The sequence below is a fragment of the Tamandua tetradactyla genome, chromosome 12 (genome assembly GCF_023851605.1).
Source record: "Tamandua tetradactyla isolate mTamTet1 chromosome 12, mTamTet1.pri, whole genome shotgun sequence".
In the NCBI taxonomy this organism is placed as follows: Eukaryota; Metazoa; Chordata; class Mammalia; order Pilosa; family Myrmecophagidae; genus Tamandua; species Tamandua tetradactyla.
The window spans coordinates 56842638-56856832 of record NC_135338.1 but is presented as its reverse complement, the minus strand read 5'-3'; the positions used below and the strand labels follow the sequence as shown (position 1 = coordinate 56856832).

Below are 14195 nucleotides of genomic sequence, written 5' to 3'. Positions count from 1 at the left end.
AGTGTTCTGGGGCCAGCTGGCTGTTGTCCTTAGTCCTTGGCTTTTCTAGCACATGAGAAAGCATATAGCAACCTCTCCTTACTTCTCTCTCCATCTAACTTTCACTCTACCTATAAACGTCTCCAGGAATTCTGATTAAAGCCTAACCTGGGTGGTGTGACAGTGGCTCAGTTGCAGCTTTTTCACCTGCCATTCCAGAGACCCGGGTTCAATTCCCAGGGCCTGCCCATGTGAAAAAAAAAAAAAGCCCAACCTGATTTAAGGAATACACCTTAACTGAAGTGACCTCATCCAAAGGTCCAAGGTTCACATCCACAGGAATGAAGATGAACAGCTTGTTTTTCTAGGGTACTTAGCTCTAAGCCACCACAGCTTCCAACTCAAGACCCAGATGACCAAACCAGGATTATAAGAGGCAGCCTCAACTCCAGTTCTCCTGAACCCCACTTCCCAACCCCACAACAGCTGCTGCATCACCAAGTCCTGACCATTGCTTCTCCTCAATTGCTTTTGCATTTGGTCACTGCTTTCCATTCCCATAAGCACTGCCTGGCTGGGGAGGGGAGAGCTGAGATGGGGAGTCAGGACACCCAGGATCCAGCCCTGGAATTGCCATTTCCAACCACTGACGAGGGCACATTGCCAAGGCTTGGGTTCCTCGCCTGGAAAAACCAGCACAGCAGTTCCTGCTGGACTTTCTCATGGGCTTCCTTTGAGCATCAAACTTTATATATATATATAAAGAAGTAGCTATGCACATACAGTCTAACCATATTATACAATGACTCACAATATCACTATAGTTGTATATTCTTCACCATGCTCACTTTTAGAACATTTGTATTACTCCAGAAAAATAAAAAGAAGAGCTCATACATCCCACACCTCTTACCACTCCCTCCCACTGACCCACAGTATTTCAGTTTACCCAGTATCTACCCTTTATCTCCCCGTTATTTGTTTTATCTTTTTTTTTAACTCATCTGTCCATACCCTGGATAAAAGGAGCATTAGAAACAATGTTTTCACAATCATAAAGTCACACTGTAAAATCTATATAGTTATACAGTCTTCTTCAAGAATCAAGGCTACTGGGACACAGTTCAAGTTTCAGGTACATCCCTCTAGCCACTTCAATACACCATAAACTGAAAAGGGATAGCTATATAATAGGTAAACATAACCTCCAGGAGGACCTCTTGACTCTATTGAAATCTCTCAGCTACTGAAACTTTGTCTCATTCCTCTCTTCCTCCTTTTGGTCAAGAGGGTTTTCTCATCCCCATGATGCTGAGTCCTGGCTCAACCCTGGGAGTCCAGTCCCACATTGCCAGGGAGATTTACACCTCTGGGAGTCATGTCCGATGTTGGGAGGAGGGCCAACTTGGCTAGAGAGAGAGGCCACATCTGAGCAACAAAAGAGGTTCTCTGGAGGTGATTCTTAGACATTATTATAAATAGACTTAACTTCTCCTTTGTAGGAATAAGCATCATAGGGGCAAGCCCCAAAATTGAGGGCTCAGCCTATTGAATTGGCTAACCCCACTGCCTGTGAGAATATCAGGAATTAGTCAGATGGGGAAGTTTAGTATTTCTTCCTTTCTCCCCAGTACCTCAAGGGAACTTTGCAAATACATTTTTATTCTTTGCCCAAACTGCTCTGGGATATGTTGGGGTATCACACTAACCTGTAGAAACCAACACAATTTGGTTTCAAGATTCCATGTACTTATTATATTCAAGTAAACTGACCATACATGTTAAATTAGATAATGTTGAACATCAAACTTTGACATATTGTGTATTTCATTTATAATATGTAATCTGTGGTACTGTGAAGGTGGCAGGACTGCTATGTAACAGTGAGTATTCTTCTATCCTGCCTTCTGCCTGCAGGAAGCCCATGTGGATTCCTTGGCCTAACTGACACCCACTTCCTACTCTCCTTCAACTTTGCCCTAAATCACATTTGGCCTTGATGTCCAGTGCCTTGGTTGCATGTTAGGGTCTGTGGTCAGACTGAACCCCATGAGGACAAGGAGAGATTCCTACTCATTTCTCTTCCCCTAAATCCTGGCAAAGGGCCTGGCACAGAGTGGAGGTTCTGAAAATGTTTGTGAAATTTAGCCAAAAGCCCTCAGGGAGTTCCCAATCTATCAGGGAGACACACAGATGAGCCACATGACTTGGTAAAACTGCCACCAAGGAGGAGCAATTCAGCACACAGAGTCTTTAACAGCCCCCACAGTGGAAGCTTCCAGTAAGGAATACAGCCTCTGAAGGGCCAGGGCTAGGCTCGCCCAGAAAGCTGCCACCCCAGGGATACAGCTCAGTGTTCGTTCTAATTGCTTGGCACCTGGGCTGAATGGGTAGTGGAGAAATTTAGCATTACCCTAGATTTTGGCCAAGTGGAGGAAACACATGGACCGTGAATCCTTTGTGGTGGGCATCCATGGCCAGCAAGTCCAACATACAGGGCGACCCCAAAGCTGTGTGCATGCTGATTAAACCTTGGTTGCTGTCCATCATTCTTTACAAAATGTCTCATTTTCCCCATGTTCTTCCAGACAGCTTCTCCTTTGTTCTTTTTTTTTGGGGGGTGGGGGGTGCATGGTCCAGGAATTGAACCCTGGTCTTCCGCATGAAAGGTGAGCATTCTACCACTGAACCACCTGTGCACCCCTCCTTTGTTCATTTTCAGAAGTTATTTATGCCATCTCTGGAGCTGAGTTTAGTTTCTCAGCTCCTGTTAGGGACAGCTGAGAAATGGTTTCTTATGGTGTCCCGAAGCAGACTGTCACAGTTGTTAGTCTAGAAGTTAAGGAAGCCACATCACAGATCTGCATCTTATCTGGGAATATGTGGAAACAAACATTCAGGAAAGGCGCAAAGGATGGAGGAGGGCATCCTGGCGACTGCTCTGTCACACAGAAGCACTTGTGGCCATCCTGGACACGGATCAGGGTGGATTTAAACAATTTGCTGGGCTTTTCTCCTTGCTTTCTCACATACCGAACCTCTGTCCTGATCTGCACTAGACTCACCTGTCTCCTGGGGCTAGGCAGCTGGCATTCCCAGACATCCTCTGCAAATAGCTGGCACCCCAAACCAGACTACCTGGCACCCAAGAAGTGTATGTCTCTTCACTATTACACCTGCTCCATGCCTGCCACAGAAGGGAGGCCAGTGAGCACTGAGCTCCCTCTCCTTGGTGCAAACCCACACTGGATGTCCAACAGAGCACATTTTCCTGGCACACTTCTGTGAGATAAGGAGGGTTGGTTAAGCCACGCTTCCTTTTCCTGCCATCCCTGACTTGGTATATTTCCCATTTGCCCAATAAAGACGATTTTCCTAACTCTTGTCTGGTGTCAACATGGAATCATTCTAAGGCCAGTGGGAGAAAAAGGCTAGCTGAGGGGGAGGAGGAGGAGTTTTCTAAAGGACCAATCTATCAGATTAGCATAAGCTTCCAAGTGGAAGGGACGGTGCCAGGCTGCAGAACTCAATCGCCTCCTGCTCCTGGGGCCCCTTCAGTAACCACTCCTCCAGCGGGACGTGTGCTGTTACCACAGTGCACCCTTCCCTCACCTCCCGCGTATGTGGGCAAGTGGTTCCTGGGCGATGGCTCTCAACCCAGTGCGACTCTGCCCCACGGGACATTCAACAATTCTGAGAACCTTTGTGGTTGTCACACTGAGGGAAGGGTGAGTGGCTGGGAAGGGGGTGGAGGCCAGGGATGCTGCTCAGCATCCTACAGTGACCAGGACAACTCCCCACAATAAAGAGTTCCCCAGCCCCAAATGTCAGTAGAGCCGCAATTGAGAGACCCTGCTCTGGGTAAAAATTGAGGAGAGGGGCAACAGCTTGTTCATGTGTCATCCTACATTTCAATAAATGCTTTTTAAAATAGTATTCCAAACCTCCAAAGGGGAAGTAACAATTTACACTCCCACAACACACAATTACATCAAGCTTTAACTTCTACCAAAATCAAGGAAAATAAAAATTGCTTTCTGGGACTTAAGGTCTTCTCTAGTCTGTCTTATACTTGAAATGTTCTTAGATTCATTTTTAAGGTCAGGACTGTAATCCTTTGGCGATTTCTTCTTGCCAATTGTGTGGAGGGAAGATCCTCTTCCTAGCACTGCTAAACGGTCAACCCAAGATGCACCTGCACTGTCACCTACTGCCCTCTGGTTACAGAGGCAAGAGCAGCTCAACACCTTGGACTCTGGCTTCACCCCTCCCCACTCAAGAACTTGGCTCCTTCTGTCATCTTGTGTCTCCTTCATATTAGCACTTTCTCCCTCTTCTGCATTACTGCCATCTCCAGCAAAGACCCACAATAGCACCGTCCATCTCTTAAAGCTCTCCCCTGCTCCCTGTTCTCCAGTTCTGCATTTTTCCAGCCAAGACTCATCAAGAGCTCACATCCAAGTCCCCTTCCCTCCCCCAGCATCCTGCTGCTGAAATGGACAGTCGCAAATTCCTTCCAAATACGGAAAAATATTAAATGGATAATAGAAATTTCACCTTAACCTTTTGGTGCTGGTTTCTTCCTTTCTGCCCTTAAAACCAGTTTAAGGTTGGGTCAAATCAGCACAAAAGTTGACAATCAACGTTTAATCAACTGAAACTGGGAGGCAATATTCATGGACCAACATTATTTTCATGAGCCAAATGACTGAACTGCAGGCCAAGTACACCCTCCCACCCTCCCCACTGTGCAGATGGGCCAACGGAGGCTCAAATTGATGGTCTGCCCAGTACTTGATCTATGTTGGGCCAAGGTGTCAGCAGAACTGATACCCAGGGGACATCTGAGACCCAGTCTAGACCAGACTCCAAGGAGGTCATCTTAATTGAGCCAATCTCTCCTAGAGGAGGAGGGGTTGTGCTGGCATTTCCCATCATGGGTTGCACTGGGAGTCCTGGAGTTCTGGCTGGGCACAGGGCTGTGGGAGTGGAGCTGAGGGGGCATGGAGAGTGGCAGGAGGATGATCAGCATGAGGAGCACAAGGGCCAAGCCAGCAGGCCGGGAAGGGGCACCCAGGCAAGTCACCCTGAGTGCAGTTCCAACAGGGTGGGAAGGGGCTGCTAACTGAGGACAAAGGGGGAAGACAGAGTGGGTGCACACCCAGGGCCCTATGTCCCCAAAGGAGGCCATGCAAGGGGTACAAATGCAAACAGAACAGGCGGACAAAGATTTTCACTGAAGGTCAGCAAGGCAGGAGACATGGGACAAGAGGAGACAGGGCCAGCAAGACCTGGAGGAGACAAAAGGGTCAGTCAGCAAATCAGAGGACCCAAGCACCCTATCCAACCTGTGATGGGGCAGGGGCAGGGGCAAAGGAAAGGAGAAAAGGCCCAGCTCCCACCCCTCCAACAGACAAGGCCCTGCCCTGCCTAGCTCAAGCCGCTGCCACGATTGGGGAGAAACCTTCTGTGGGCCAGTGCTGGGTCCCTGAAAGCCACTTCCATTGATTTGACCTGTTCTTCCTCTCCCACCCCCCAGTGTCACAGTCAGATCTAGAGAGCCAGAAACACTGAGTGGGCATGATGGCTGCCATTCCAGGCTCTCTGGTCTGGAGAAGTCATTTACCCCTCTGAGCCTCAGTTCTCTCAGCTGTAAAATGGGATATTAGTAGCTAATCCGTCATGCAATGATTTCATGATGACCATTAATCAGTGAGATCCCATGCTTTGGGAACTTCCTATGGGGGCCTGCCCAGGTGGACAAGCACATCCAGGGGGGAGGGGTAGAGGGGTGATGGTGCAGCTGTGCAAGAGAAAGGGGGTGCAGCAGTGAGGGGAAGATGAGCACTGTCCTCCTGTGGGGTGGAGAGGTTCCCTGACTCCGTCTGGCTCCGCCTTGAGGGATGCAGGGCCCTGACGTACCAACCCCAGCCGTCACTGCCCAAGTCAGTCATCCCCAATGGGCTGCTGTGACAGAATCAGCTCCTCCGTGGTATAGATCTGTGGAGAGAGAGCAGTCATCAGAGCCTGGGGAGGTACCCTTCTGTCCTCTGTGGCCATCCCCTCTGTAGGCTGGTGGCAGCAGGCAGGAAGAAGAGGCAAATGGAAACCAGTCTGTGAACGTTAGTCATGCAGGGAAAGCATCCCCTCCATCCCTCACTCTGCTCTGTATGCCCTTACACCTCAAAATTCTCTGCTGGAGGAATCCCAATGGGCCAATGGCTCTTGAGGGAGGGCTAGGGAAAGGAGGAAGAGGGGAAGACCCCTGAGAGTGGGGCCGTGTGTACACCACGGGGACTCCCCACCACCATCACTCTCCAGGAGCCACCACACACTTGCCTGGCCATGGTCCATTATTTCCCAGAGCCTGGAATCCGTGGCCCGGTACCTTCTTCCCGGGTAGAGCTGCCACATCAGGGGCAGCCGGGACAGGGGCAGTTGGCTGGGGGTCATGGGCTCCTGTCGGTGCACTGGTATCTGCCACATGTGGACTGTGATGCTGGGCTCATGCTGAAGGGTCAGAGAGGAGGGGCACATCAGGATAAGGGGTCCTCACATACAACCAGGGCCTTGGTCACCTCAGCCATCCGGGCCAGCCAGTTAGCCACCCAGGGCGCTGGGGCAGACCTTGTACCCTAGGGGCCTTGTTTTTATGGTGACAGATGCTCTCCTGGCCCCCTTAATATGGTCCTTCCCACTAACCTGCACCCCACCTCATCCCAGTACATCCCCATCATTACTGATGTTTCCAACCATCGGTTGGGCCAGCACTGATGATTCTCTTGGAAACCCTGCCTTGGTCATTAATCCTCTCTTTTTTTCCAAACAAGATACCCATGGACCCCAGGATCTTGGGGTATTTTTTTTTCACCCTAAATATATTGTGGTTTTGATCATGACCTTTACATATTCACTGTAAACATAAAAAAATAATAAAATCTGACCAGCACTGAAGGGTACAAAGATGAAAGGTAAAGTCACCACCCAACTCTAATGGAAGTCCCACACACTAAGTAACCCAACGCCAAGTCTTTTCCAGTCTTCAATGAGTACTCATCTCTCTGTTTTCCTCTATGATGAAAAGTCTTTGCAAACAGAATATTCTTTACCCTTCTTCAGCTACAACAGTAAAATGAGTAGTTGCAACAGACACCATAGCTTGAAATATTCTATTACCAAGCCCTTTACAGGAAAAGTTTGCCAGGACTCACTTTAGATCTTGCTTAGGATGTCTCTTTTCACCCTAAGATTATATGTTAAAATCCAGAGCTACTTTTTTTAAAAAATAATAATTTTAAAAAGAGAAAAAACATCCACTCTCTAGGTTCTGTGCCCCATTCCCATCCCCATGACTGAGTTATTGTAATGCACTCTTCTCCCACTGAATTCAGAGGTCATTAATAGTACACATTTTTTAAAAATGTTTTTAAAACTTAGTATAAAATATTGTGCCCAGAAGGTTTTGCATGCTTTCTTTGATACAGATATGGAAAAGACTTGCAAGATTCCCCATCAAAATTTTTCAGGCTAACCTATTTTAAGATTGCTAGCAAACCTGTTATAATTTTTTAAATGTCAATGAATTATTTATGATGACCTAAACAGCATTTTTAATACCTGGGTAAGCTTTGACCATATTACATCAAGGCATTAATTTTATCTCTAAAAGAGGGGCTGTGATTTAATGCCCTAGGCACGGTAGCTGTTTCCAGCACTGAGCAATTATGATTACAACCTTGGGAGCTTTTGAAAAGTACAGAGTCCTGGGCCCCACAAACCCCCTGAATCAATTTCTACAAGTGGGATTCAGAAATGTGTTATTTGTCAGCAGCTCCCCCAGGCCATTTCAACAGTGAACAATGTCTGTGACTCGTCTGCACAGAGGTATATTAGTCTCATTTTCGCAGATTAAGAATATGAAACCAAAGTCAATTTTAAACCGTTGGTCCACATGCTGCCTCCAGGTTGCAACGCCTTTGCTTGTGCCAGTCCTGCCCCACTTCTGTTTTGGAAAACTCCTATTTATCTGGCAGAACCCAGCTCAAAAGACACCCTATCTTTGAAGCCCTCCCACGGGGGAGGCATCATCTCCAGGCCGTCCTGTGGCCCCACGAGGCAGGGGCTCCTAGAGCCCCAGGCGTGGACACGCTTGCAAACCCGCATAGGCCGAGCCTTCCAGCACGGGTGAGAACTGTTCCCTCTTACCCCCATCCCAGGCGCTATTTTGCAGAACTCCCGGACCCACGCCAGCCAGAGTCAGTAGGCAGTCCTCCCGCACACCACCCCCACCTCCACCTCCACCTCCACTTGCCCCAGGACTCACTGTGCGGCCTGGCGAACTCCTGGCCAGAGCACGATGGGAGGGACTGAACCGCACGACCACCGCCACCCAGGTCCTCCCCACCTCGTCCTCGTAAATGCCAGGCCTTCTGACCCAGAGGCGGTCTGGGGGCTCCCTGAAGCCCCGAGAAGCTTCTGAAGCCATTGCAAAGCGGCGCCCTACAAGATCCTCGAGGCGCACACAGAGCATCCCAACTGCGCAGCCTCCTTAGAGCGGCTGCGCCCACGTGGGGCGGGGCCAGCGGGCCGCCGCAGGGGTCAGAAGGAGGCTCCCTGGGTATGGAGCCCGCCCAGCGGGACCCCACCCGAGGACTCGGTGCCCCAGGGAGGGGCGGCTCCCTCAGACCAACGCCTCGCCCCCACCCGGTCGTCCCACCCGGCCAACTCTCAGAGGGCCTCTCTCCAGTTTTCCCCTCAGGCAGTGTCCATGGTATCTCCCACCCCCACACCCGTGCTTCCTCCCCCCACCTTGGAACTTGTGCCCAGGTCTCGGGTGGACGGATCCTGAGCTAGCACCGACCTCCCTTTTTCTCCACCCCTGGGGCGTTTCTTCAACAGGCCTCCATGCCAGAGTCTAAGAGGCGTCCTGGACAGGAGCTGTGAGCTCAGTGGGCGCTTCTCTTTGGGATCCCTTCTCAGAAAATGAGCCCGGGCCTCAGGGACGTTTGAGATGAGGATCATATAAAGTGCAACTTAAACGAGGGCATGGGAGGGTCTCAGCCTCCAGGAGGTGGGCCCCACGGTGGCTATGGCCCGGGAGCCCCCGCCTTTCCACGGTCTGGCTACCCTGACTTGCTCTGCTTTTCCGAGAGACTTCAGAAGCTAAATGATAAAACCAGAAGCATTTGCTAAACACACTGGGCTTCGTCCTAATGCACCGCTAATCCGATCATTTTCATTTTATTTGAAACATCTGTAAATGTTGAGAAGGCGGTAGGACAAGGCCATCCCTCTGGGAAAGCAGAAAAACCATTTCTCCATGGGTTCCTGGCCAAACATAAAAGGCATGTAGAATGCCCATGGTGGAGAGCTCTGGCGAAGCCTGAGCTTTTTGTCCCAGCAATTCCACTTTCTGTTGTTTTTCCGAGGAATCTTCTAGTGTGGGGATTGAGTGGCCCTAGGAGACCAGGGGGCCCCTTCCTCTGGTTGTCCACCCCCTCCTTCAGCCCTCAGCGTGGTCAGCCTTGTGCGTAAGTTGTTTGTATATCTGGCTCTGGCTGGGACTTGAGGCTCCGGGAGGGGCCGACTGGGCACAGCAAGTGGTTATTTTGTGTATGAGCTGAGCCCATTTCTTACCAAATTGACTTAATGGTTTTTATACCCAAATCTGGGGTCCAGTCCTGGCTTTGCCGTTAGTTCATTGTGTGATCTTGGCTGAATCCCTTCCCTTCTCTGGCCCTTGGGTTCCCTAAATGAAAAGTGAATGGTCAAAGCCAAATAAGCTTTAAAACCCTGCCCTAATCAGTTCTCCTCCAAAGCAGCACTGCCCAATAAAAATTTAATGCTAGTATTTAATGCAAACATAAATTTAAAATTAAAGCAACTTTAAATTTCTAGTAGCCACATTTTAAAAAGTAAAAATAATATGTATTTGTATTTCCGTATATAATATATTCTATTTAACCCAAAATATCCAAAATCTGTCATTCCAATATATAACCAATAAAAACAAATTAAGTTGTTTACTTTCCACTGTTTGAAATGTCTTTGAAATGCAGTTTATATTTTACAATAATAGCCTATCTCAATTCAGATGCTAAGTTTTCATGGGAAATATTTGAGTTTTTGCTTAGAATTTATAAGATCCACAGGTGAAAAAGCAGATTCATGTATCAAACATTCCTTAGTCATTACCAAAAGCTCCTTAGCCACAATACCCATCCTTCAAGTTCAAGAGCTACATAGAACTCATGGCTACCATATTGGACCACACAGATTAGAGGACATTTCTGACAGCCCAGAGAATTCTACTGGAGAGCACAGCTCTGGCACTTCTTCTGAAGGTGAAGGCCATGGGTGACTCTGGTGGGAAAGACAGGTCTGGCCTCAATAGAAATCTGGGAATCCAAAGAAATAGAAAAAACAAACAGACAAACAAACAACAGCACCTCCTCCCCACTCCAGCCCCCAAAAGACATGAGTCATAATTTCATTTTCTACTGCTGGAGCATTTATGATGGGCCAGGCTGTGTAATGTGTGTTTGCATATACTGTTACCTCATTTAGTTATTACACCAAGCCTACTTGGAAAGTAGTGTTTTACCCATTTAAATACTGAGGCAACTGAGGCTAAGTGGGGTGAAGGGACTTTCTCAAAGTTGTTTGGTATCGAATTGATGTGTGAAGTGAGGTGTCTGATTACTGAAGTCGCTTTCCTGAAATTTGACAAGATTCCCTAAGGGGGACCATGAAACTGCATGAGGAATTGAAGTCCTCTCATTTCACAACAATAACAAGCCAAATTGAGGTTGTCATTTTCTCTTTGCCAGTGCTTGGGTGCTCTAATCCATCCCATGCTCCTGTCATTAGAGTCATCATTTCTTTGCTAATAGTTAAGTGCAGCAGCAACTGAGACACCAAGGCACGTTCTTCAGTTGGCACATCACCACCAGCAATTATATGTGCCGACTGGATTCATTGTGATGCCTCCTCATGCCTTGTGTCACTGACATACCATTTCGCCTTGGCGAGGGGCTCAGCACTGTACTCAAGCCCAGAGCATAGGCAAGCTCATCCCCAAATCCCATCCTTGTGGATCTATCTACCGAGACCACTCCTGAGGCTGATTCTATGTCGGTCAAAATGTAGTCAGGAGGGGCGGGCAATGGTGGCTCAGTGGCAGAGTTCTTGCCTGCCATGCCGGAGACCCAGGTTCGATTCCCAGTGCCTGCCCATGGAAAAAAGAAAAAAAAAGAAGATGTTAAAAAATCAGTCAAGAGGAAGAAACCACAGGGTAATTTGAGCAGGAAAAATTTAATATAAGGAAATATTGACTATAATAGGGGGCTGGAGTAATCAAGTGTTACCTAGTAAGAAGTAAAGAGTACTCTAAAGAATACAGTGGAAGTAGATTTAAGGAGCAAAGATTGAGATAGAGCATCTAAGAAAAGAAAACCTACCCTCTGAACTCTGAAAATCTACCCTCTGGAACTCACTGAAAAAGTGCCCTGTAGGGTGCCAAGGAAAACTGCTTGTGAACAGCTACCTTGGCTGTTCTCTGCTATAGAACTGCCCAAGGAGGGGTGGGAGGAGACAAGGTGTGCTGCTTGCTGCTGGGCACTGCAGTCAGTGCTAGAGAAGCCATGTGCACTGCAGAAATGGGCACTGGGGAACCATGTGTGCTCCCTAACCCTGTGCTGGAGAAGCAACCCATGCAGCAGGAGCCAGGCACCTGGGAAACCACATGAACTGTAAGACTCAAAACTATCGAAGCTGCTCATGCTACAAGAATATGGTGCTAGAGAAACCCCCTGAGCCAAGGCAGCTGAGTGCTGGTCAAAGCTGTCCTTGCTGCAGGGTGCCTGCTGCCAACAGAGCACATAAGAACAAGTAATAAAACTCTCTCTTCCTCCGACTCTGGGCCCCTCCTGGGCTCTCTGCTGATAAAGCTTACATCCTACCAGCTGGTAAAGAAAAACATTTAAGGGGCCCAGATCCATTTTTGCAGAACAGGCAAAAGGGGTGAATTTAGAGTAGAGAGGCAATAAGTTGATAAGTAGTACAGAAAGTTAGAGTATCTGTCTAAGATTTTAAAGGGATTCTGAAGTGAGACATGGTTGAAATGATAGACCCAGAGACTGGAGTTTCAACAGCCTGTCTTCCTAGTTCTCTGTTCTCAGTGCTGCTCTGGCATTTCCTCCGATTCAGTCTTATCATCCCTGGCAATTATCTGCTTAACTTCTTTGGATCTGAGTTTCTTAATAAATAAAGTCCAGGGCATGTTCTCCCAGCTCCTAAAATCAAGTGGATTACTGCCTTCATTCATGAGCAATTCGATGGATCAACAGCTTGAGCACTGGTGCTTTCTAATAGCATGTGCTTGTACGATTGCCAGGGGTAGCAGAGGATATACACCGATGGAAAGTAGCTGGTACATGTGTTTTGAGTATAATGGTTAATTAAAAATTCTGCAGTGAATGCCCACTGTAAAACATGCAGAATTCCTGGATAAGTTCCAACAAGTGTCCTCTAAAAGTATCACTCATCTTACAAAAACATAAAGGAAAGACTGGCCAAAACTTGGGAGAGAAGAGAGAACAGAAAGCAGGGTGGTATGGGAGGGCTAAAGCTGGGGTACCCAGGAGAGCATTTACCCATACCAGGGGCCTAGGGTTGTGAATTTTGAAGAGCACCAAAGGGAACGGGAGACAAAGTCTTAGGCGCTATAGAAGTTGGAAGGTGGCACTGAGACCTGTTATGCTGCTCTGAAGGGCTAAACTCTTATGAATGGTAGGATAGGTAAAAGTCTACCTGCTGGCAAAAGCGTCAACAAGGAAATTATATTCTCTTGGCCTTGGCACCTATAAGGAAAGTAACAATTGCAGCCTGCCCTGAGAAGTCAGAACAACTGGCCTACCTACAAGTGATCTCGGGGGTGAAATTATGTTACCTATGTGTGGTGGATTGGATTATGTCCCCCAACATAGATAAATTCTTCATTTCAATCTGCATTCCTGTGAATGTGAACCTATTGTAAATAGGACCCCTTAAAGATGTTACTGCAGTTACGGTATGGCCCAACCGAATCAGTTTGAGCTTTAATCCAGATTACTTGAGATCCTTATAAACAAATACCGAGAGAGCCATGGAAGGAATAAGAAACTGGAAGCCAAAGGCACCTGCAAGAAAAAGGAAAAGCCCGCATGTGTATTGCCACGTGACAGGAAAGCAAAGATCTAGGATTGTGGCAACCAGCCCTGGAACACTGCAGTCACTGGGGAGAAAGACTTGCTTCCTGACATCTCTATTTTGTGCTTCTGGTAGCCTCAAAACCGTGAGCCAACAGATTCTTGTTGTTTAAGCCAACCCATTACATGGGATTTGTTTTATCAGCTGGGGTACTAAGGTCATAGTTAGGAAAAAAACATGTAGTATCTCACACCGTCTCTGAAGTCAGAAAATGGGAGTGATGGGCTGATTCTGGCTCAGAATCTCTCATAAGGTTGCCGTTAAGCTGTTGGTCAGGACTTTGGTCATCTTGAGGCTGGATGGGGCTGGACAGTCCACTTCCAAGGTTACTGACATGGCTCTTGGCAGGAGGTTTAGTACCTCACTGGTCATTGGCCAGAGGCCTCCGTTCCTTACCACATGAGCCTCCCATAGATGAGCGTCCTCACCGCATGGCAGCTGGCTTTCTCAGCGTGAGATCCAAGAGAGAGCATGCCACCAAAATGGAAACTTTAGGGTTTTTTATATTTTAACACGGGAAAGGGCATGCATCACATAGCCCAACACTGGTACAATGTGGGGAGGGAGACTCCCCAAGGTAGTGAGTATCAGGAAGCACGTCACCGAGAGCCATTTCAGAGGCCAACTACTATACCTGATAATGTTAAGGTCTCATACTTCACCTCTGCTTACTTCTGTCCCATCATTCACATTGTAATCACCTGCATTGTAATTCCACATATGTCAAATCCACAGGTCGTTATTATGTGTTTGTACAGTCACAAGTTATTCATATTTACCCACAAATTTCCTCTTTCCAGTTCTCTTCATTCTTTCTTATATTTTTATATTTATGTCTGGAATCATTTCATTAGGCCTTAAGATATTCCTTTAGAAGAGCTTATTTTAATGGAGGCCTGGAAGTGATGAATTTACTTGTTTCTTTTCTCTCTTTTTCTTTTTCTTTCTTTCTTTCTTTTCCTCTCCCC

The 14195-nt window shown here is 47.6% G+C and overlaps 1 protein-coding gene across 1 annotated transcript; it reads right to left on the bottom strand.

Annotated features, from left to right (window-relative positions):
- Positions 1–4733: 4733 nt before the first annotated feature.
- Positions 4734–8511, bottom strand: TCL1B (TCL1 family AKT coactivator B). Its single transcript, XM_077122344.1, has 4 exons — positions 8303–8511; positions 6319–6489; positions 5902–5979; positions 4734–5270 (listed from the first exon to the last, which is right to left on the bottom strand). Exons 1-3 carry the CDS (start codon positions 8507–8509, stop codon positions 5926–5928), a joined length of 432 nt encoding a protein of 143 aa, XP_076978459.1. The 5' UTR covers positions 8510–8511; the 3' UTR covers positions 4734–5270; positions 5902–5925.
- Between the last annotated feature and the right edge of the window lie 5684 nt (positions 8512–14195).